This window comes from Carassius auratus, chromosome 8 (assembly GCF_003368295.1).
Source record: "Carassius auratus strain Wakin chromosome 8, ASM336829v1, whole genome shotgun sequence".
Classification (NCBI taxonomy): domain Eukaryota; kingdom Metazoa; phylum Chordata; class Actinopteri; order Cypriniformes; family Cyprinidae; genus Carassius; species Carassius auratus.
Genome location: NC_039250.1, coordinates 22,127,205 through 22,150,535, shown reverse-complemented (window position 1 = coordinate 22,150,535; position 23,331 = coordinate 22,127,205). Strand labels below are relative to the sequence as shown.

General features: G+C 37.7%; 4 protein-coding genes and 1 long non-coding RNA gene across 6 annotated transcripts; 3 read left to right on the top strand and 2 right to left on the bottom strand.

Moving 5' to 3' along the window:
* Nucleotides 1-188: 188 nt before the first annotated feature.
* On the top strand, nt 189-3,862 carry LOC113107648 (microtubule-associated protein RP/EB family member 1-like). Of its 2 annotated transcripts, XM_026270296.1 has the most exons (8): nt 189-287; nt 794-967; nt 1,304-1,449; nt 1,577-1,781; nt 2,151-2,192; nt 2,544-2,656; nt 3,552-3,704; nt 3,788-3,862. In XM_026270296.1, the coding sequence occupies exons 2-8, from the start codon at nt 847-849 to the stop codon at nt 3,836-3,838; spliced, it is 831 nt and encodes a 276-aa protein (XP_026126081.1). In that variant the 5' UTR covers nt 189-287; nt 794-846; the 3' UTR covers nt 3,839-3,862. The 2 variants fall into 2 exon arrangements, with proteins under 2 accessions (XP_026126081.1, XP_026126083.1); XM_026270298.1 differs by lacking the exon at nt 2,151-2,192.
* A 239-nt stretch (nt 3,863-4,101) lies between these two features.
* On the bottom strand, nt 4,102-5,139 carry LOC113107649 (uncharacterized). Its single transcript, XR_003292691.1, has 2 exons — nt 4,911-5,139; nt 4,102-4,815 (listed from the first exon to the last, which is right to left on the bottom strand). It is a non-coding gene; the product is annotated as an uncharacterized LOC113107649 (long non-coding RNA).
* A 1,868-nt stretch (nt 5,140-7,007) lies between these two features.
* On the top strand, nt 7,008-10,608 carry LOC113106781 (organic solute transporter subunit alpha-like). Its single transcript, XM_026268808.1, has 7 exons — nt 7,008-7,261; nt 7,932-8,083; nt 8,163-8,236; nt 8,322-8,477; nt 8,580-8,691; nt 9,334-9,586; nt 9,700-10,608. The coding sequence occupies exons 1-7, from the start codon at nt 7,195-7,197 to the stop codon at nt 10,128-10,130; spliced, it is 1,245 nt and encodes a 414-aa protein (XP_026124593.1). The 5' UTR covers nt 7,008-7,194; the 3' UTR covers nt 10,131-10,608.
* A 206-nt stretch (nt 10,609-10,814) lies between these two features.
* Nucleotides 10,815-13,863, top strand: LOC113107647 (histone-lysine N-methyltransferase SUV39H1-A). Its single transcript, XM_026270295.1, has 6 exons — nt 10,815-10,887; nt 11,123-11,268; nt 11,401-12,060; nt 12,370-12,516; nt 13,128-13,257; nt 13,481-13,863. Exons 1-6 carry the CDS (start codon nt 10,869-10,871, stop codon nt 13,612-13,614), a joined length of 1,236 nt encoding a protein of 411 aa, XP_026126080.1. The 5' UTR covers nt 10,815-10,868; the 3' UTR covers nt 13,615-13,863.
* A 5,645-nt stretch (nt 13,864-19,508) lies between these two features.
* On the bottom strand, nt 19,509-21,492 carry LOC113107646 (probable G-protein coupled receptor 173). Its single transcript, XM_026270294.1, has one exon. It carries the CDS (start codon nt 21,319-21,321, stop codon nt 20,158-20,160), a length of 1,164 nt encoding a protein of 387 aa, XP_026126079.1. The 5' UTR covers nt 21,322-21,492; the 3' UTR covers nt 19,509-20,157.
* Between the last annotated feature and the right edge of the window lie 1,839 nt (nt 21,493-23,331).

Genomic DNA, 23,331 nt, shown 5'->3' with positions numbered 1-23,331 from the left:
CATTTATTTTTCATTGTATTTTTATATTATTAAATCTACCAAAGTCTTTCAACTTTAGTTTTTGTGTTATGCATTAAATAGTGATTCTTATTTTGTTGATTATTACTTTTACTTTGACAAATTAATATTTTCGAATGGCGACTTTTATTTTGACATCTGTGAATAGTTAGTAAGCGTCTGCTGTGGTTTCGGGCTTTAGGCCGTTGGCAGCCTGCTGCAGAAGCGGCACTTTACGAACGACGCGCCGGTGAAACTGCAGCCCTCTTCACTCCCATCCAGAGGCAAATGTAAGATAAAGGCGTTGATTTGATCGGTGACACACACAACAGAAAGACTTTACTTTACAGAAAATCAATACTTTATTGATAGTTTTTTTCATTTGGACGATATTTGTCATCTAATGTTACGAATTAAATGTTCAGCAGTTAAAAATACAACGGTTGAAACGTAAACATATGGTGGAGTATAAAATTTGTATGAATAATGTTAACGTTACCCCTATAAAATATTCTGACAGATTAAGACCAGTTGAATACTTTGACTGACGTTAAAGCGGAGCGTTAAATGTGAATCCTAAAAAGTTAACAAGAGACAAACTTTTTAAAATAAAGATCAGATTTTTATCCCGTAAGAAATGTACTCGATTTAGACCTTTATATGTAAATATGCAGCCGCAGTGAAGTGACATTAAGTAGGAAGTAAAGATGATGATGTAGCTGGGCTGAAGGGTGTGAATGTGTGTTTAAGGAAATGAGGCTTTAACTCTTTTTCCCACAACCTCTCTGTCCTGCAGCTTCAGCGGAAAAGTGTCTCCATCAGCTTCAGATCGTCGGTTTCGTCCCAGCCATGGCTGTGAACGTGTTCTCGACTTCAGTGACAAGTGAAAACCTCAGCCGCCATGACATGCTCACATGGATAAACGAGTCTTTACAGATGAGCCATGCCAAGATCGAGCAACTGTGCTCAGGTCAGTGATCAGCTGTCTGGTCCTTTCATTTCACACACACAACCTGAGCATCATTCACATCATTACTGAAAGAGTTTGAGATTGACAAAACCTAGATTGCATTTTGAGCAGAAAGATTAAATATAATAATAATAATAATAATGTGTCATAGATTGACAGCCATTTGCATACTGAATTTGTCGCTGTCTTGAGTCAGCAGTTAGTGAGGAAACAGACAAAGATAGTACAGTGCAGGGGAGGGATGCAAGGGGTTTTTGTTTGGGTTGGGACCTGTATGGCATTTTTTTAAATATTTTATATTATTTACTGTCTATGTCTTTAATAATGTGTTTTAAGGTGCTGCTTACTGTCAATTCATGGACATGCTGTTCCCGTCAAGTATTCCACTGAAGAAAGTCAAATTCCAGGCCAAACTTGAGCACGAATACATCCATAACTTCAAACTCCTTCAAGGCAGCTTCAAAAAGATGGGAGTTAGCAAAGTATGTCAACCAGTTAAAATCATTTGCATGCAAATGATGCTACGTTCCATTTTGCTACACAAAATATATTCATAATGTGCAATATGTGAAGTGCAACTGCTTTGTAACATTTTACGCCTCTGTGCAGATTATTCCTGTTGACAAGCTTGTGAAGGGCAAGTTCCAGGATAACTTTGAGTTTGTGCAATGGTTTAAGAAGTTCTTCGATGCAAATTATGATGGGAAGGAATATGATCCGGCGGCAGCTCGACAGGGACAAGAAATGCCCACCAATCAGAGTCCAGCAGCAGCAGCAGCAGCTACAGCCAACAAACCAAAGAAACCCAGCTCAGGTAAGCAGAAAGACCAAACAGGAAGTTCCATTTATTTAGGCTTATCCTAGTGGTTAAAATAGCATACATAAATGTCCAACTAATATTCAAGGAATGATTTATCATTTTAATAAATATCAACTTATTATTTATTTTTTTGGTTCATGTATTCCTTGATCGTATAGAGACTAGCATTATTGTCGGAAGCTAGCTGTCCTAATGCTAACAGGTGCATGACAGCTGCAGCTGTTATGGATTATGAGGCCAAAAAATGTGGGTGTGACCCAGTCACGCACCAGTGAGCCAATCCTACATGCTTTAGCTGCTTTAACATGTGTGAGAATAACTGGAGCCTTACAATGCCTGTGCATGGATTTCTGTTCGCTTCAGACACAGGCATCACACCTGCAGTCAAGCCAATGGCCCCTGTTGGTAAGATATTAAGAACTGTGAGTTATAGTACAAGCACATTGACAACAAGGTTGCTTCACCTCTGGGTGTTTTTCCTCACATTATGGTGATTCCTACATTTCCAAGTACTGCACATTTTAAAAGAACAGTCATGCAGTTCTCTTTTGGGTCAATGGCATTTGTTGGTGGAATTATTATAGAAGTATATTTTTCCTTTAAGTTTCTTTTTTTTTTCTTTTTTAGCTTCTATATATGAAATGAAATCATTTAATAATTTATTTAATTGGTCAATTTGAGGCTAGAGTTGACCCTTATCCTGGAGTCAGGTTGATGAGTATGTTTAACAAGGTGATGGATGTTCTTGATGTTCAGCTCCACAGCGTTCAGCCACAGCACCTAAATCTGCACCAAAAACAGCTCCAGCTGCAACGCGAGGCACAGGAACAGGCAGCGGGGATGAAGAGAAGGGAGCACTCACTCAGATGGTATGACTTTACAAAAAACAGTAAATGAGAAGCATACATGCATTTACTTAAGCATCATTTTCACTGTTTTCAGATGCTTTAATTTTAAACTTTATTAAATCAGCTTACATAAAATAGGTCACAGTTGGTAGTTGTTTTTAATAATAATAATAGTTGTTAGTACTGGTAATGATAGTTGGGTCAGTATCACTGTAGGGTGCCTTTTGGTGTCCTGTACATAACTCATTTGCCATGAAAATTGTGTGTGTGTGTGTGTGTGTGTGTGTGTGTATATATATATATATATATATATATATATATATATATATATATATAAATTTCATTATTAATTTTTTTAATAATCCTGTTTAAAAAATGACAACATACCTTTCAGAAAATATCATTTGCATCTTAATTTTGCAATAAAAACATATTTAACAGATGGACATATCTTATGATTTATGCTTCGAATAATGGCCCATAATTATCTAAAAAAAATGTGTGGGAGCTCAGCTAATGTTTCTATAGTAACTGAGTGTCTACTATTTATGATATGACATAAAGCGATTGGGAAATTGGAACAACATTTTTTGAGTATTGTGAGGGTTGAAATGCACTCTAATGGTGATACTGACCAAGTTAGTAGAAGTTGTTGTTGTTGCTATCATTATTACATTACATTATATTATTCATTTAGCTGACGCTTTTATCCAAAGCGACTTACAATTGCTATATATGTCAGAGGTCGCACGCCTCTAGAGCAACTAGGGGTTAAGTGTCTTGCTCAGGGACACATTGGTGTCTCACAGTGGATTCGAACCCGGATTCAAAAGGCATGTGTCTTATCCACTGCACCCCTTATTAACAACACCCCTTATTATTATTATTATTATATTTTTTATGCTCATCTGTTCAGATAAATGACCTGAAGGCCACTATTGCTGACATGGAAAAGGAAAGGGATTTCTACTTTGGCAAACTGAGAAACATCGAGCTCATCTGCCAAGAGAAAGAGGGGGAGGGTGATCCTACGCTGCAAAGGATTGTGGATATCCTGTACGCCACAGATGTAAGTGTACGTCGCAGTGTCGAAAGTCTCATACTAAACCGTCTTCAGCCCGCTGAGTTCTGTGGTTTTCCGTCTTTCAACAGGAAGGTTTTGTAATTCCAGAAGATGAGGCAGGAGAACCAGAGGAGTTTTGACCAATCCAGGGGTGACTGTTTTTTAAAAAAATGACCCTGCTGGACCCACAAATGTACATTCTGGCTGATTCCTGCTGTTTTGCTGCACTTGCCTTTGGTCCATCATTTTGGACTTTGACTTTTGAACGTCTTTTTATTCAGGGATATTCTAAGCCTTTAAATTTCAGCTTTTTATTGACCATCAAAACAAAATTATTTTTGTGAAAGACAAATAAAGTACTTATCAAAGGCTGTTTATATAAAGCGGATCACTGAGTTCTGACTTGCCAGTGACTAAACTTTTATTAAAACATAAGCAAACTATTCTGATCCATTCATTCTGTAGTTAAAAAAAATAAAATACAGCAGTCGGGTATGCGTTATCTAGTTTCTGATCTGTACATTTGACTGCTAGTTGACCAGTTGTGAGTGAAGTTCACTTCCTCTAATAAGCTCTGAAGCAGGATGTGTGTCAACCTTTTGTATTTCCCTTTCACAAGCACATGAGACCATGATGAACCACTTGACAGTCATGAGAGGCTTTGGGTTTGTCTTAACTGGCCAAAGCTGTTGAGCTGCAAATACCACCATCTTCAGGCAGCTTTTGATGCAAAATCAGAAAAAGTTAGGCATGCTTTATTTTCCATTCAGCATCCCGCTTTTGCTATGTATTAAAATAATTTACTTGAAAAAAAAAAAAGTACTTAATTTGTGACTTGAATAAAAGCAAAATATGTTGTAAATCAGTCCACAATTTAGAATTAGGAAGCAATCATTTTTCCCATGGTTTAGACTTTCTGGGCATTTGAGAAACCGTGGGCTGTACATTACAAGGTTTGATGTCCAGCTTTTGGAGTCCAGGAACCTCCTCTCCTGCTTGAATCATGCGGAACACCTCTGGAAAAGAGAGGGACGGCTGCTCCGCGATCACATCTGCCGCATCTGACTCCCTCTCTCCAGCCGCCTCCACTACATTCTGCTGCTCCATCGCCACAGCTCTGTGGAAGACAATTCAAAGCCATTCATTAAAAGTTAAAGCAATTAAATCACGTCGCTCCTCGGAGATTTAAGTTAGTGATCAAAGGTGATGTACCTGTTACTGAAGAAACTTTTCAGTAGCCTAAATAGTGTTCAGGGTATTGTGCCTAAAGAGTTTCACTTCCAAAATTGCAAGATTTAAGCTCTTTGACGCAGCGTCATATTTTATTTAAATAACTAGCACGTGCTTATTTATTAGATCTAAATAAGTTAATATTATTAGGAAATGCTCAGTTATAAAGCATCCTGCCTTTTGTCGCTCGACTTCCGGATACGTCTCCAACCCGTCCTCCACTGATTTTAATACAAAAGTCCCTCAGTCAAACGCACTACCGGCAAATAATCTTTGATTTTAGATGATATTCTTAGATTTTTATACAGATATAGATTTTAATAGACAAAAAATACTGATAGATTTTTAATCATTTTATTAGGAGGAAACCGGGTATGGTTGCAACATGGGGAGAGTTGTAACAGCACATTTTCCACCTATCAGGGATAATTTAATTATTAACCCATCCTCCTCAATCTTATATAAATGGTTGTCAAAGCTGTAAATAGATATATTAACTATTAAACTGTTGCAGATTAAATCGTGTAACTTACTTTAAAATACATTGTAGATTCTCAGGGCAAATTGTGATGCATTTTTAAACTGCTAATTTCAAATGGTTATGCTAATAGCCTACAGCTAACAGAACATTAGATGACAGGGTGGGGTAAGTTGTGACACATTTTAGCATTCCTTGCATAGAACTGAGAACTTTCATGTTGCCTGACTATATGGAGCTTTTCTGGCAGCTCAAAGCCAAAGGAAATGTGGGTAAAATGTGCCCTATCCTGTTTCTTTATCCACCAAGCCTGCACTCTAGGTTAAAAACACTGGGTTGACACCATTGTGAATCTGACTGAGAAAAATCATACATAAACACAAATCTCACACACAATTTTATTTTATTATTATTTATTTATTTTTATTATATTTGCATATTCTTTATCTCGTTACACTCGACTTTAGTGTTTTTATTAAGCATAAATCAATTAATAAGGGTTGTGATATTCTTAAATTCTTGAGGTATGAGTTGGTGCCTTTTGAAGTGAACAAATGTGTTTTGTATAAACGTTTGAGAACTCTAGCTCAAAAATTCAGCGAGTTACCCTCTCCCTGTAGGGTGATTCGGGAAATCTGGGACACCAACGCTCCAGTGTGTTTATTTCGTGTTCTAACAAAATCTATCCACAGGACTTTTATTAGTTTTAGCATGGATGGGGGTCATGGGGGCAGGGGCGTACATTTTGTCTAACAATTGTGGGGGAAAATAAACATAACATTTCTAAAGAGTGATTTTTGAAGGGGACAAATAATACAGCTAAAATTGTACTTCTATGTATACACAGAGGAAAGCCTTACTGCTATTAGTGCGGCAGGGAGACCGTGCCAAAAGTAACCAGATCTCATAAAAGTGCACATAAATAGTATGCCAAATGCAGATTTTCATGAGACCTGGCTCACCAAATTAGACAATGAATCGATTGAATAAATGACTCAACAAATCAGACATTAAAACAGGAGCTTGCTGCCACCTGCTGGCAATTGTAGTCTCACTTTAAAAGCATTTTATGTTTTCTGACATTTCTTTTTTTCTGTGTTTTAAGTTTTCTATCTAGACCATTAATCTTATAATATTATTTATGCAGTTTGTAAGTAGGCCTACAAATGATAATGAATTAAACTATACTATACATGTCTCTTTAAAAACCTTATGCCACGTAGCCAATGTAATATTTATTTAGTTAAGTGTATCCTGTGTATTCTGACACATACATAAATGTCTCTGGACTAAGCCCCGGATATCCACTCACCCTTGAACTGCCCTGCCAAGTAACATCTAACAATAAAATATTGGAAAAAGTTACAATTGCAAAATAACTTTTTATAGGCAGATAATGGTTTCCTACATATTTTATCAATCCTTCAAATAGTTTTTTATTATAAAAGTATTATAAATGTTTACACATTTCCCATGTATTGTTTTCTAAGCATAAAAGAAGAGGTTGTCTGAGATAGTACAGACTGTGGGAGGATGGACTTGGCCCTCTACCTGTCACCCTACCTGTGTTTAAGTCAATCATTAATAAGCGAGCTCAGAAAGACGGTCCTTAGGAAGCCACCTTGGTATAGATTCGTCATAACTCTTTGTACACAATTACCTATTTATCTATGCAACTGGGGTTTGTGTCTAAACTGAGAACAGATACGTGGGTATTCAATTATTTTGATCCTGACATCTAAGGGCTCCTAATTGAAATTCTTGTGTTTTGTGTGATTGTACTGAACGATGGGGAAAGCAAACAACTGCACATTCATGGGAGGTGGGATTCCTCTGTCATCTGAGTTCTTTAAAGGTAAGAGATTTAACACACCATGATGAAAGGTGCAGATGTATCGAGCCGAATGATGTCTGCTGTCTGCTGCTTATGGAGCCTGTTACAATACTGAAAGTAATTGTCCCTGGATAATGACAGGAATGACAGTATGTTGCAATGTAAGACATGGATGATTACATGTTGTACAATTTGTATATGCAGTGAAATCTGACAACACAGATTAAACTGCTTATCAGTCAACAATATCCACAAGCTATTTGAGTCAGCTAGCATTATTTCCAAACTTTTACCTTGATTTTCACTTGTATTCTGGATTATTACCCCAAAAGTAGTTTAAAATGTGGCTAGAATGACCAGCTGTCTCATTGTAGATATATGAATTGGGACCAGTTTTGGAAATGGTGTCTGTTTGAGCCATTTTTGGTACATCAACAAAGGTTTTATATTGGCATTGATGGCTCCATGAAGAACTTTTAACATCCATGGAACCTTTCCATTGTACTAAAAGTTTTATTGTGGTGGAAATAAGTTCTTTAGATTATTGAAGTACTCTTTTAAAAATGATTCTTGTAAGAACTGTTCATTGAAAAATTATTCTGGGAACCAAAATGGTTCTTCTATTGCATTGCTGTTAAAATGCCCCAAAGCTTTATTTTAAAGAGTTCGGTTTTGTTTGTTCTGCTTATAGTGATCAAGAATGATCTCTGGCTGTTCCTCCTTCCTGCTGTGTTTGCTGTGCTTATTCTTGCTCTCTTCATGGAGGAGATTGGCTTTTTTCTGCGTCATGTCCCCTCTCAGCGGCGTAGATGTCTCAGCCTGTGGATCCTGGGAATATATCCAGTAAAGCATTATCTTATCATTCAATTCATTCATTTCATTCCTTTAGTTGTCCTTTGGTGACATTTTCCATCTTTGACAGGTCTTCGGGATGACGTCTATCATTGCACTATATGTTCCACGCTCCTCATTTCTGTGCAATTTCATTGCATCTCTGTGAGTGACTTTTGACTTCCACTGTTGTAATCACATTGTACATGGCCAGTCCTGTCTTTATGGATTGTTTTGTATTTCTTGGCAGTTATCACTCCATTACACTCTTGAAGTTCATGGGTCTTATCAAAGACTTCTTCGGTGGAAAGACTCGGATGCTGGAAATGTTAGCAGGGGAGCAGGTGTCTCCAAACCCCTTCCCTTGCTGTTGCTGCTGCTGTCTTCCTCTCTTCAACATCAACGAGTACTTCACATACACCTGAATACATTTTTAACTTGAAGTAATGTTATTATAATTGGTGTGTTTCATTAAAACAGTGAAATCTATATTTTTGTATTCCATAAGGACCAGCGTGGGCTGGATGATGGCTGCTGTTCTTCAGCTCTCTGTGGTCAGAACAGTCCTGTTCTTCCTCACTCTTGTCCTCTGGACTGATGAGCAATATGATTATGGGGTTGTGAGTACAATACTATTGTTCTATGCTTACTATAGTGCAATATTTTTATGATAGACCTAGAAAGTTAGAAGATTTGATTCAATCAAAAAATTATAACTCTCTTCTTCAAATTCACAAAATGTTTCTTGAATAGTTCTATTCATAAGGTGCTTAAGCATTATCTTTTATTTGAAGCATACTACAGGTCAAAAGTTTGGAATTAAGTTTTCTTTTAAAGTTTTTTTAAATACAGTAAAACATCTGTTTTTTTGCTCAACATTTTGTGGAAACTGTGATATATTTTATGTACGATGTACAAAATAATTAAACAAAAACGTTTTGTTTTTTTTTACATTGAAAATTACATTGATAATAATTAGAAATATTTCTTGTAGGCCAACTCAGTGTATTAAATTATTTCTGAAAGATTACGTGACACTGAAGACTGAAAAGCTGCAAGAAAATGTTAAATAAATTACATTTTAAAATATATTATATTACATAAAAAATTAGTGACTGACATGACCAGTGATATTTTAAGAATTGGCCGTGTGGCAGGGTTTTCACCGGTTTAGGGGAAAAAAAAATCACACACTTTGCAAAGTAGATGTGGCTTATTTTCTGAACTACTTTATGTGACTCTTTATAATCTGTTTCTCTTAGGTGAATTCAGGTAATCTCAACATGTATGTCAATGCCATCATTGCCATATCCACGTTTCTGTCTTTCTATGGCTACTTGCTGTTTTATAAAGCCACAAAAAAAGCATTGCCTGGATATGGTCTTCGAGCCAAGTTTATTTGCATCATTGTCATCCTGGTCCTTTGTGGACTACAGAGTGGAATTTTGGAGACCATGGGTGCCCTGAATGTCATCCCCTGCACTCCTCCCTTCTCTGATCTGTTTCGATCTCAATGTAAGATTCATAAAACATAACTATTGATTTCCCAAAAGTTTTTGGATCTGGAATCTGGTAAACATCCAATTTAATTCTTTCATTTGGTCTCTCTTTCCTGTGATCTCTTTAAGTAATTTACCACTATTGTGTACTTGTGGAGATGTTCTGCATCAGCCTCTTTGCACATCACACATTCCGGAAAGTTGAACCCTGTCATGACGAGGCTGAAGAAATAGAAGTTGATGTCCTAAGAGTTCTCAATGAAAAGGCAATTCAGACAGAAGATGAGCTGCCAATCGCTGTGCAGCTCTCCTCTCAAGAAGACGATCCATGCTATTCTAACCTCGGATACAATAGTGACAGTGAAGACAGCCTCTGTAAAATTGAACACGCACCACTGGACCGCTTCCCCTTCCCCTTACAGCACAAAATGCAAACTGTGGCGAACACTGAGAAAGTGTGTACTACACCATCTGAAGACGCCATGAGTGTGGACCGGCCGACAATTACTGTCAGTGCTGAAATTAACCATGTTAACAATGGTGATGTTACTGTTGTATAGAAGAAAATGAGAGAAAAAAATGTATATGTTTGTATAGATGTGACATTATGCGATTTTATATGATTTTATACTCCACTGGGGCCAGGAAACTAAATTAAGGTATTTAAAAGTGAAGTGTAATGAAATGTAAATCTCACCAGCATAACAAGCATAACAATTGTTTTTCTTTGTAATCTCTAATTCAGTACCTTAAGTTTAATGTTAAATTCACTATTTACATGTACTGTTTAGCACATTTTTATAAAAAGTACACAGTGATTTATGATATATAGGTAAAAAAAAAAAAAAAAAAAAAGCTACATACCGCTATTTACAAGTGGTTAAATTGTGGATGCTGTCGAGTTAACATTTGAAACTATAAAACCTAAAGACGAACCAGGGTAGACTCAATACTGAATTTACTCAAGTCAAAAATTAAATATGACACAATCCTGGCGATTTCTTGGCCGATTAATTTTTTTGCAGACACTTCACGATTTGTTGATTAAAATTGTAATGTTTTTGTTCATCCAAAATACAATAAAAATAAAATAAATACTAAATAATACAAAAACAAATAGTGATTTTTAGTGATACCTAAAGTGACACTCAACAGTGCTGCGGTCAATTGGATTGACCAATAGCGTTAGGTATTCTTCTCCTAGCTACAGCTCGACCAATCATCAACGCGATTGCCGTAAAGCGTTTTTCCGGCATTGGGAATCCACCCTGAATCCACCCAGCCTGCTCGAGGCGACCATGGCGCAAGATTTGAAAGGTACGTTAGGCTTTATTTTGTTTTCTTCCAATAGCGAACAGTGCTATTAAGATGCACTCTCCAAAGACACTGCAAGGAACAAACGTGCGGTTTTAAATACTGTTATACTAGGGAGCTTTTAAATAGTTAATAATAACATTACTCGTGTAGATCCAGCGAGTGACACTAACGTGTTTAAGGTTACAGTAGTTTCTTAAGGAATAAACATTATAGAGCCCCATACGTATGGTTTAAGATTGCAGGGTGTCTTGCAAACTTTCATGGGAGGACCTCCAGTCTTTGTGCCGCAGAAAAAGACTTGTTTGCAAACAGCTGAGTGTGACAAAGAACAACTTTAATGACTTTGAAGTGGAGTATCTGTGTAACTACAAAAAACACAAGGTAAGATATTAATTATGCATTGTATGTACAACTGTGATCTAGTTATTTGTGGCTCCCGCTGTTTCTCCTTATGTAATTTTCCAAATTTGCATGATTCGTATAACCATAACCTTTAAAAATATGCCTGTTCAGGGTCGAGAGTTCTTCCTGGTCAAGTGGAAAGGCTACACGGAGTCAGAAAACACATGGGAGCCTCTTAAAAATCTTAAATGCTCAAAACTCTTACACCAATTCCGAAAAGACATGAAGACGGCTCTGCTTCAAGCCAACGAACCGCTTGATTCAGAGTCTTTAAGTGCCCCTATTGTCTCCTTCCTTCTCCAAAGGGCCAAGCAACGTAAGAAGCTTCAGAACTGGGAATACCTCATGAACCAGACCTGCAAGCAGAAAGGCCACATATTCGTCTGCAATGAGGTCGACCTGGACGGGCCTCCTAAGAACTTCACCTACATTAATGAGAATAAGTTAGGGAAAGGAGTGAATGTGAATCCAGTGATAGTGGGCTGTGAGTGTGATGATTGCTTCTCTCAGCCGGTTGATGGCTGCTGTCCAGGGCTGCTGAAGCATCGGAGGGCATATAATGGCAGCAGACAGGTCAAAGTGATGCCCGGTTTGCCGATCTACGAGTGTAACTTAAAGTGCAGATGTGGGCCAGACTGTGTGAACAGGGTTGTGCAAAAAGGTATTCAGTATGATCTATGCATCTTCAAAACGGCCAATAACAGAGGTTGGGGAGTGCGGACGCTGCAGAGGATTTACAAAAACAGCTTTGTTATGGAGTATCTTGGAGAGGTAAGCAAGTTAAAGGGATTGTTCACCAAATAAACGCCATTCCAAACCTGTGTAAACACCGAAAAATATTATATTTAATATGGGGTCCAAAACAGACAAAAAATGGTACAGATATCTTTACACAGAATACCCTCTTTTCTGTTACTCAGAAGAAAGTAAGTCATACAGGTTTGGAATGACATGAGGTTGAGTAAATCATTGCAGATTTAGAATTTGTATTTATTTTATCCCTATAAAATGTTTAATTTCGATGAATCCTGTTCTGTGAATGTTGTTTCCTGACCTGCTGTCAGCTGTGTGTTGCATCAGATCATCTCGACAGAGGAAGCAGAGAGGAGAGGAGTGGTGTACGATAAGCTGGGCGTCACCTACCTGTTTGATCTGGACTATGTGGATGACGTCTACACCATCGACGCGGCTCATTATGGAAACATTTCTCACTTCGTCAACCACAGCGTGAGCACTAACTAGCTGTACACATCATCTGAGCTCTCTGTCAATAATTTGGAACAGATTTTTGTAAAGGAATTTTTATTTATAGAAGGTATGTTGCATGGGTATATGTTTTCTTGAAGTTAATTGTTAACGCATTCTGGCATTATAGTAATCTGTACTTGCAATGTTTAGGAAAATAACAGTAATGAAGAAATAATGTATCATTTGAGTATATGAAACAGTAATATGAATAATATGAATATTTCATATGAGTATAACATAACAATAAAAGAATCATAAAGGAGAACTCATAAGGAATATAAAAGAAACATAACCACATTGGAATTTGGCATACATCAGGTATTAAACATTAACATTGATGATGATAATAAGAAATGTTTCTTGAGCACCAAATAATGATTTCTGCAGTCTCATGTGACACTGAAGACTGGACCAATGTCTGCTGAAAATGTATTTTTGCCGTGACAAGAATAAATTAAAATCTATTAAATAGAAAATAATTGCTTATCCTGTATATTGTATATTTGTATAAATAAAATTAATATATTAACATTTATAACTTAAAACTTCACAAAGCATGAAATTAATTAGTCTTTCCATTGTTTTTCCAGTGCGATCCAAACCTGCAGGTGTATAATGTTTTTATTGACAACTTGGATGAGCGCCTTCCCAGAATTGCATTCTTTGCCAAACGAGGGATCAAATCAGGAGAAGAGCTCACCTTTGACTACAAGATGACTGGTAGGACATTGTTTTTAATCTTTTGTTTGTTTGTTTTTCATACATTTTTAGGTGTGGGACTATTTATAATAATAATAAAAAAAAAAAAAAAAAAAAAAAAAAAATATATATATATATATATATATATATATATATATATATATATATATATATATTATATTATTTTATATTTATAGTACATTTAGAGTAAATGCCTAATGAGTACTCCTAATTTTTGCTGCAGTTGAGCCAATAAATGAAGAGAGTTCCAAAATGGACACAGAATTCAGTTGGGCTGGAATTAAAGGATCACCCATCAAACGAATCCATGTGGAGTGCAAGTGTGGAGTAAAGAACTGCCGCAAATATCTGTTTTAATTCAGCTCACACACAATCATGTGTACCATCACACGCATCAAAACACATGTGAAGATCATATTTCATGAAATTATTATTTTTTTTCATATAAGTTTATTTATTACTTTACATGTGTGTGTGTGTGAATACCACACACACTTTATATAGTTTTAAATTTTTTATGTGTGATGCTTGGTGGCATTTATTAATTCAGTTAATTAATTCAATCCATTTTCAGCACTTTTTTTAATAAAATTACTTTTTACCACAGTTATTATGCCCGTTTTATGTCCTTTTATCAAGTTTATAAAATAAAACTTTTGAAACTACAGTATATGAGGTGATACAGATTCTCACATCGAGGAATGTTGCTTAAAGGGTTAGTTCAGCCAAAAATGAAAATTATGTCATTAATAACTCACCCTCATGTCGTTCCAAACCTTTTAAGACCTCTGTTCATCTCCCGAACACAAATTAAGATATTTTATTCAGCATTGTCTTCTCTTCCGGGTCTGTTGTGAGTGTGTTCATGACGCTGCTGACGTGTTTTCTGGTTCACCCAATAACAAAGATAGCATGTCAGAAGCGTCATACATCAGCAGCGCCACTTCAGTGTTGTGAACGCGCTCACAACTAGGGCGGTCACTTTTGTGAAAAAATCATTTTCGATTTTTAAGACATAAGTGTTTATTGAATCGATTGTAAAATAGATTTTCCATGTCTAAAAAAAAAAAGACGTTTCCTTTTTCAACATCAAACAACGGATGAACGTAAAGAGAGCGCTGGAAACGCACAAGTCAGCAATATTTTTTATTTATTGGCATGAAGTTTCGTGCAGAATAAAATTTTCAGATCCACATTTTCGGGTTCCAGAGCAGAGCGTTTTTTATTCACTATATGTCCAGTTGTTGAGAAGACGCTCCGTTTTCACTCATTCTCCGTCTCCACTGATGTCCCAGGGACACTCAGGTACAGCTTCTGTCTAGCTTTCCGTCTAGCTTTTCTTTTTCTGCTTGTTTGTGAGATTTGTTATATCTATATTTTTTAATTGTTTAAATATTCTAAAATTAATAGTGTACATATTTGGTTAAAATCGATTCTCTGTTTTCATTTTCGAAACTCTTTTTGGTTGGTCCGATCGATTGTGCAATCGATTTTCGAACTAAAAGTGACAGCCCTACTCACAACTGACCCAGAAGAGAAGACAATGCTGAATAAAGTTGTTATTTTTGGACCAAAATGTATTTTCGATTCAACAAATTCTAACTGACTCTCTGATGTCACAATGGACTACTTTATGTTTTTCTTACCTTTCTGGACATGGACAGTATACCATGCACACAGTTTCGATGGAGGGACTGAGAGCTCTCGGACTAAATCTAAAATATCTTAAACTGTGTTCCGAAGATGAACAGAGGTCTCATGGGTTTGGAACGACATGAGGGTGAGTTATTAATGACATAATTTTCATTTTTGGCTGAAATAACCCTTTGCTTACCTCTATAGATGGTTATTTGCCACCAGATGGTGCTATTGTATTCATAACACCTTATGTTTAATGTAAAGCAAATTTATACAGATAAAATAGCAACAAGGGAGATATACACACCAAAAAAACAACAAAAAAAAACACCTCAAAAGATCTAGACCTCAGAAGATCTAGTTTGTGAAAATGACAAAGATAACCATGTCAGAGCTGCAGATTATTATAGGTGGAAATCATATGTATATCAATTTATTTTAAAGTTACAGAGGGATTTTGTGAGTGGGATTTTGTATGATTGTTCCTTATGTAACACATACAGCTGACTCTATTCATGTAATATACAATATATATAGATATTGTATATGTACAATGCTACAAGACAGAAATAATGTGTGCTGTGAATATGGGAGAGGGTGCAGCAGAACCTTACAGATAGAGTCATCTGTCCTCGCTTGATCTGTGGCCTGAATCCCCAGCTTGGGCCAGACAGACAGTCAGCTCAGCTCAGCTTTAACCTCCCATGAGGAGGTGAGATTCCTCTGGGCCAGCGTTTTTCTTACCCCATCCACCCCCCACCCCCGTCTATCTCTGCTGTTGTGGTCTTTCTTCCTGCTATCATTCTGTTCATTTATCTATCCATACCTCTTTTTACAGTTATCTTCTCCCCTGTAGAACCTGCTTATATGTTATACAGTATAACATCCGGATATTCTCCTCTTTCCTTCTATCATGAGTCAGAGGGCGAGTGGTTGCCTTTATTGGATTTGCTGTGGATCAAACCTTACTAAGCGTAGATTGGCAAACATTAATCAGTTGACCTCACACATATGGTCTGAGCATCTAACCATGGCCAATCTCACGCCAATGTTCACCCACTGCATGCTGCTCTTCACTGGAACCTTTATTAGGTGCTCATGCAAATATTCTGTAATTGGAAAGATCAGAGCAACATTGTGAAGACCTGAATGAACAGATTTGTTTTCTCATGAAAATCTAAATTGTTGATCTATCAAGGGGAAATGCCCGTCCTGTTTAGTTCACTGTCACTTTTGACACATTTTAGCTGACTCACTCTGGTACTTCTGCTGTGCAGAACATCAGCCATAAGTATCAGGCAGATTAAGGTCAAAGGTCAACTCATAATCCAAGTTCTGTGCCTGTGAAATGGCAAAATTCAGGATACACAAAGTGTTATCAAAACAAGACTCTAAAACTCAATCAAGAATTATTTCTTACTGTGCTGTTAAAAGGTCACATAGCATAAGGAGTCAAAAATGCAACAAAAGTAAATTTTTATTGTCATGTTGGAAAAAAAATCCTGTTGATTTACAGATCAAGATATCTGAAAGCTGACTCACGCCCCCCCCCCCCTCCAGTTTTTCCTTTGCCCCTTTCATCATGCATTCACAAATAAACAACTCCTGAGTTGCTCAACTAAAAGTTCAGTCTGATGAATTTCCTCCTATGATAGATGGGTGCTGTCTATTGCTCTTGTAATAGTTAGCTGTATGAGTGGAGTGGCTTGTCATATTGAAGCTGTTTTTCATACAGATTTTTTCATTCTTTCAGCAGTTCAGTGAGCCAGCATGATAAAATCACATACTCATTCATGTTCACATAATATCATTTGGCAATTAGAAGAGATTAATCAGACTCATGATTTTATGATCAAGTCAGGCACTATCAATAATTAATATGAAAGGCAAAAAATTAAGACACAGGTATAAGTAAAACTTACCACAAATCATTTATGCAACAGGCTTTGCCTGTAAATTAGCTGCATTGTTTAGAATAATTAAACCCATTATTGTCTAATACAGCTTTTCAAAATAGATGTCATGGTTTGACCTCATCATATCCATGCAGTGTTCTTTTCTTTTATTTAATTTGTTTACCTAAAAGTATGCAGTTCTTTGTGCACAACCGTTAAGTTTTATCAATTTTGGGGTGAAACGCAGAATTGACCTCAGAATTGCAGATAAACTAAAAAATTATTAACTTAACACTAAAATGGTCAATTGCTGATTAAATCCAAGGAACAACTTGAATATCAACATTCATTAGTTGCATATATTTCTAATTTTTATTTTATTTTATTTATATCCAGCAATCATTGTAAGTCTGGAATTTCCAAACAATGACTGATGTCTGTTTTCATGTGGGTGTCAAGATGTGGTAAACAAGATGCATTAATTTTTGATTGCTGGTTATGATCCAAATTCCCTGTTGATTTGAATCAACATTATGTCTTGTTTAAGGCTCAGCTCTTTGTAATCTTTACAGTTGTGTTGTATCAATGAAAACAGAAGTTTTAGTGGATCAACTACAGGAGTGGTTCCTATCAGATGTTTTGTCTCAGACCTTTCACCTTTGCTTTGTTTCTCGTGAGTACCCAGTTCCATCCACACACTCATACTCAGCATAAACACGCACACACACATGCGTGGTAAAAAGATGACGATCAAGGGTCGTAACCCCACCCTACACTCTGCCCCCCATTTGAAGTTAGTGCGTTGTCCATATAATACACATGAAATTACACAGAGGTTCACAGTTATTTTACAAAAGATAAGATGCCTGAAGCAACTAAAAATGTTCTACCAGGCATTTTTGCTCGTTACAAAATCACATCCATTTCACCCAACCCTAACACCGACCCAAGCTATTTCCTATTCACAAGTGAATACAACAATAGCCCAAACCGTCATTCACATATCGTCCCCCATCCCAGTCCCACCCAAAGACAAGAAAAAAAGTCTTAAAGAAATCCTTAAGAATCCAAGAAGTTCCTTTTAATTCCACTGAAAATCAATGTGTGTCTCTTGAGTCACGTTTTTTTTTCTTCGTAAATTCAAGTCTCTCCAGAGAACTGAGCGAAATTGTACACTCCCACGTGTCGCAGTTCACAAATTCAATAATGCAGCCGTTTTTTAACCCGCAACCTGTAGGCTTGTGAAGGGCAGCGAGACGTGTCCTCTGATAATCCACAAATACACAGTGTTGTGTTTTCCCCAGCATATGTTTTAGTATGATTTATTGGTATCTATAGAAGCATACAGCTTTCAGATCATTCTTGCATTGGTAACATGAAATCTTGGTAATGGAGTAAGGCATAAAATGCAGATAAACAGAAATAATTATTCCTCTTTTTCTGTTCATCATAGATGTTTTTTCTGCTGTTTTTCTGTATTCACGCAATGACAGGTTTCAGAAAAAGAAAGTCTGATCACTCCTACCAATCCATGCCTACCGACAGAAAGATCTCATTGAACATTCACAGAAATATTACAATCTGTCCTGTCTGCATTGGTCAGCATTCTGATTCAAGTCAAAATATGCCAGAGAAATCATGTGGCTGATCAGTGATTTCTTGAGTTGTGTGCAAAATATTAAGGGAAATTCATTTGACACTGAATGCGTTTTCGGAATTTAGTTCACTCACTTGTTAGCTCCTAATGAAATGGAATACTTTAAAAAATAAATCTAAACATTCCACTAACAGCTCTTGTATTTTCCTTATCTCAAACACATTCATATTTTTATAGATTTTTGCTTAACAGGAGGCCGAATTATGCTGTAAGACTTCAATCCAGCACAAACATTCAACTTTGGGTTCCTTGTTACTACCTGACCAACAACTTCTTTTCAGGAATCCACATATCATGTGTTAGTATGTAACACACAGTAAATGCAAACTAAAATACCTCTAATGCAACCTACTTTTCACTTACATATGATTGAAAATGTAAAGGCTGAATTCATTAACGTCCAAGATACATGTATGAAAATCACATATAATAAAAACGCTTCGATTTTGTATAGCTCCGTTAGGCTAGCAAACTTTCATTCAAGTAATTCAAGACGCAAAAGACTAAGTAACTTCTCCTCTACAACACCTTCTGTGCAATCGTTCGGAAGGATAAACGATCAGTTGTTTAAACGATATACATCATTAACAGATCAGTATTTTCACTCAATCCCGATCTGTCTCTTCACAAAATGAAACCACTTACAGTAAAATACTTCACCTTTTCTTGGTCTGGATATCGTAAGACTGGTCACATGTTCAGATTCATTATGGAAATTATAAGGGTATGAGTTCCTTTGTGCAATGCTAGAAAATATTTTAAGAATTAATGAGTAAATAGAGTTAAGAGAGAGAAAAAGACGAACAAAAAAATAATAAATTACATGTTGCTCAGAGAAAAAGCACCTACAAACCTGAACAGGCCATATTTCACATAGATTCATATTTTCAGTCAGCTCCTTTCATTTACAATCCCTTTGAATCAGCATTATTTTTTCTGGAAGTTGCTTTTGTATACACACTGTTTTCATGAGCATCTTAATTCCTCCCTGATGGAGCCACAGGAAGGATTCAGCCAAACCAATTAGCGTAAATTTTAGGAACTTTCTATTTTTTTTTTTGTTTGTCAGCCTCATTCATTCCTTGAGGCTTAAGTTTGGCACTCATTCTTAAAAATAGCTTAATCTCAAGTTTGTTTCCCCTTAAAGATAAGGTAATACACATGCACATAAGAGTATTTTTGAATCGGTAGTTCAAATAATATAAATTACTCTACCAGGAGTGCAGCTGTTCACAAGGCATGAACAATATTTTTGTAAATCTTTGAATTCAAGGCCCTAAGGATCCTGGTAAAGGGATACAGATACTGAGCCAAACCAAATGGTAATGTTTGCTGAGATCGACCATGAGAAGCCATTTGAAATAGCCTTCATATATTCACCATAAAATAGACCACCAGTTTGGTTGAATTGTACCACCCTAGCGCAAAATATACGGTTCTCCAAACCTGTTTAGAGTTGATTTACCAAACCACACATTAGCGTAGAGCCCATTTCTCCCTTAAAATCATTTAGGTGACAGGAGATTCTTATTCCGTGACATCCACCCTTTTAAAGCATCTTAAACTGAATCAAAGGCCACAACAGCTCATAAAGTTCGTTCGTGTCTCCATCTTTAAAGACTTTTTATTCCCTCCCCCCGGGCTGTCCACTCTCAGACCATCCAGAAGAGAGAGAGAGAAAAAAAAAACATTATGAATGAACACTCATCTTCACATGACACAGTAAGGCTCACGGGGCAGTTGAGGTGGAGTTCTACAGCAGGGAGGCAGGTGGGTCAGCAGGCCCTTCTTCAGGTCCTTGTTGAGGAAAAAGCAGATGATGGGGTTCACGCCAGCTTGGGCAAAACTCATCCACACGGTGGTGGAAAGATACCGGTGCGGGATGGTGCACGCCTTCACAAAGACCCGCCAGTAACAGGCCACAATGTACGGGGACCAGAGCACCAGAAAAAACAAGGTGATGACATAGAACATCCTACCAAGCTGCTTCTCGGCCTTAAACTCCTCCATGCCTAGCAGGCGTCTGTTCTGGTTGTGCAAGTTCTGCCTGATGCCCAATAAAGTGGGGGGCATTGGGCCACGGCCGAACCCTGCTATCCAGTTTGCGGCTGCCTGGCCTGTGGCTCCAGGTCCGTGAAAGGTCCAGTTTTGGCTGATGGCTGGAACCATCTGGACTGGCTTCATCTTTCGGTGCTTATATTCGAACAGCAGGAGCTTCATGTAGACCACGTGAGTAGCCAGGATTAGCACAGCCAGCATCAGCATGAAGCCTAGCGTGTCATTGGCCTTGAAGTAGCGATGCTCAAAGATGCACTGGTCCTCCTCGCGGATGAACTTGTAGGTGCCAACGTCAAAGACAGGTGGGAAGGCCATGGCGACTGACAGCGTCCAGACCATGCACACCACCGCAATGCAGGTCCAGAAGGTCATTCGCTTGGAGTAAAAGCGGTGGTGGGCGATGGCCATGTAGCGTGTGACGCTAATGCAGAACAGCATGAAGGCAGCATGGAAGCAAAAAAGGACGGCCATGAAGGCCACCACCTTGCAGCTGAGCACGCTGTAAGTCCAGGCTGAGCCGTTCTTAATAGACACCAGGACAAAGGGAAAGCAGACTGCCGAGCGTATGGTGTCGGCGAGGCAGAGGTCCAGAAGAAAGTAGTAGGGTGCCTTGTGTAGGGCTCTGTCCCGTAACACTAACAGGGATACCACTAAGTTACCCACCAGGCTGATGCAGATAATCAAGCCCAGAAGGACAAGTTTCACATAGGTAGATACGGCCGAGGAAGGTGCTCCACCCATCACGCCACCTGTCGTGGACACCACGGCCGCCAAGGGGTTCCCAGGCCCATCGCTGCTTGCGTTTCCGTTTGCCATCCCTTTTGCTGCTCAAATTGCACACCTCCTCCTTCAGCTCCTCCTTTACCCCCGCTTCCTCTACTCCCTCCTCCACCTCCACCTCCTCCGGCTGAGCTGTTGTCCGTCCTCGTGGTTGCCTTTCGTTGTTGTCTCAAATGAAAGGAGAGAAGCTTGATCTGCATTGCCCCATTTTTGTACAGGTCTCTTTGGAGAGTCCCTTCAAACTTGCCACCTCTTCTGGCCTCCACACCTATGAATAGAGAACAAAACATTTGTTACCCTTGTTTTCTACCACAAACAAATGCTAGTCTTTAAATGCCACGAACACTACTGATTTTGGGAGAAAGTATAGCATTTTTGTAATTCCTGAGAGAAAGATCTTTAGGTCAAGAAGACAGAACTACTGGTGCGGAATAAAAACAGTAACCCTAGTACTGCTATGGCAATTCATAACTAAGCAAAAACTGCAAAGTAGATTTTAAAAAGCATAACAATCAAAGATAACCTGGAGTTATTAACCATATGTGGAAACATACTGCTGCTTTAATCTATATGGAAAATAATGGAAAATTCTGCATTTTTTTATTCACATTAACATTCTGAGAGAATGTTGAGTAGAGCAGAGTCTGGAGAAGTTTTTAAATGTTTAAACATATTTTAACTTTGCACAGTGACATAAAAATGTGTATTATGCATGAGACACTGGAAAAGAAGTGAAACGGTCACAAGACTTCTGTGTAGTGCATGTTTAGATTAAAAAAAAAAACAGAGAGAAAAAATTGATCTGATTCAGCGGAAATGGTGGCAAGTCCAAATTCGACCTAGATAATGTGGTTGGCGCTTGGCCTCGACATTGTGCACAATCTCTGTACGCTACTAAAGAGCGTTAGCGCAATGATTTGGTTTCGCATTGTGTCAGAACGATAAAGAATGTGTCTCAGATACGGAAAAATCTGCTGTAGCTTGATTCTAACTTTGCATGTAAATGACAGATGAGACCGATATGATTTCTCAAGACACCTCTTGGAGTATCTGCTAGGAAATAGCTACAGTTTATGTTGTATAAATAATGATTCTATTAATTATTCACATCTCTAATTGGATTGCATATGACTTTAAAAAAAATTCAATATGAATTACTTTTTCTAATATCATTGATAATTAAAAACCAAGGAAAGCACATTTTCATGTTTCCATTCTTAATTATTATTATTTCAAATAGATCATGTTACATCATCTAAAATATTATGCTCTTACTTATATAACATAAGTCAGTTCTTTAAACAATAAATAGCATCTTCTTTCTAATCATGAGTGTTTACACCAAATGTAAAATACTACGAAAGAGCTAAATAAAAACTAGATATAAAGCATACCTTGCACCACAGCAGATATTTTAATTGTGTCCACCATCATTAAACAGGTTAATCAATAGTCTGCTGAATGGGATAAGCAGCGCTCCTGTAAGCATCTGCTGTAACATGCTGAGGAACATCTTCTGCTTCCCCCTTAGTGCCGAGCAGATCAGCTGTTTCCAACACATGCTACATGGCATGCCAGCAACTAGTCTTTCATGGCAATTACCTCATTGTTGCTAGGCTACAACACATCACTTTTTATATGTTGAGTCTAGGCGTGGGGGCCAGATTGGTGGGGGGCCAATGAAAGAGTTAGGGGATGGGAAATCGTTGTCAATCTGCACTGAAGGCGACAGCCGAGCTTCAAGAAAAAGCTTTGGTGTACATAGAGATAGTAACAGCTTGAACTATGTAGATACATAGCGTGATTAATTTCAGCCCACTTTTTACCAAATGGAAGACTTTCTCACTTGCACCCACGTACAGAAAAGCCAGTCTCAGCCCCTGGTTGATAGTATTTAGACGAGGGCATGTATATTTGCCAAGCAGACACGTCCCCCGCTGTGGTGTAGAACAGCCCAGCTAGCGTTGTCCCACTCTCTCATTTGGAATGAGCATTGATCCATGAATTCAGGTGTATACCTTCACCTGCTGTGGTGCTTTTGGCAGC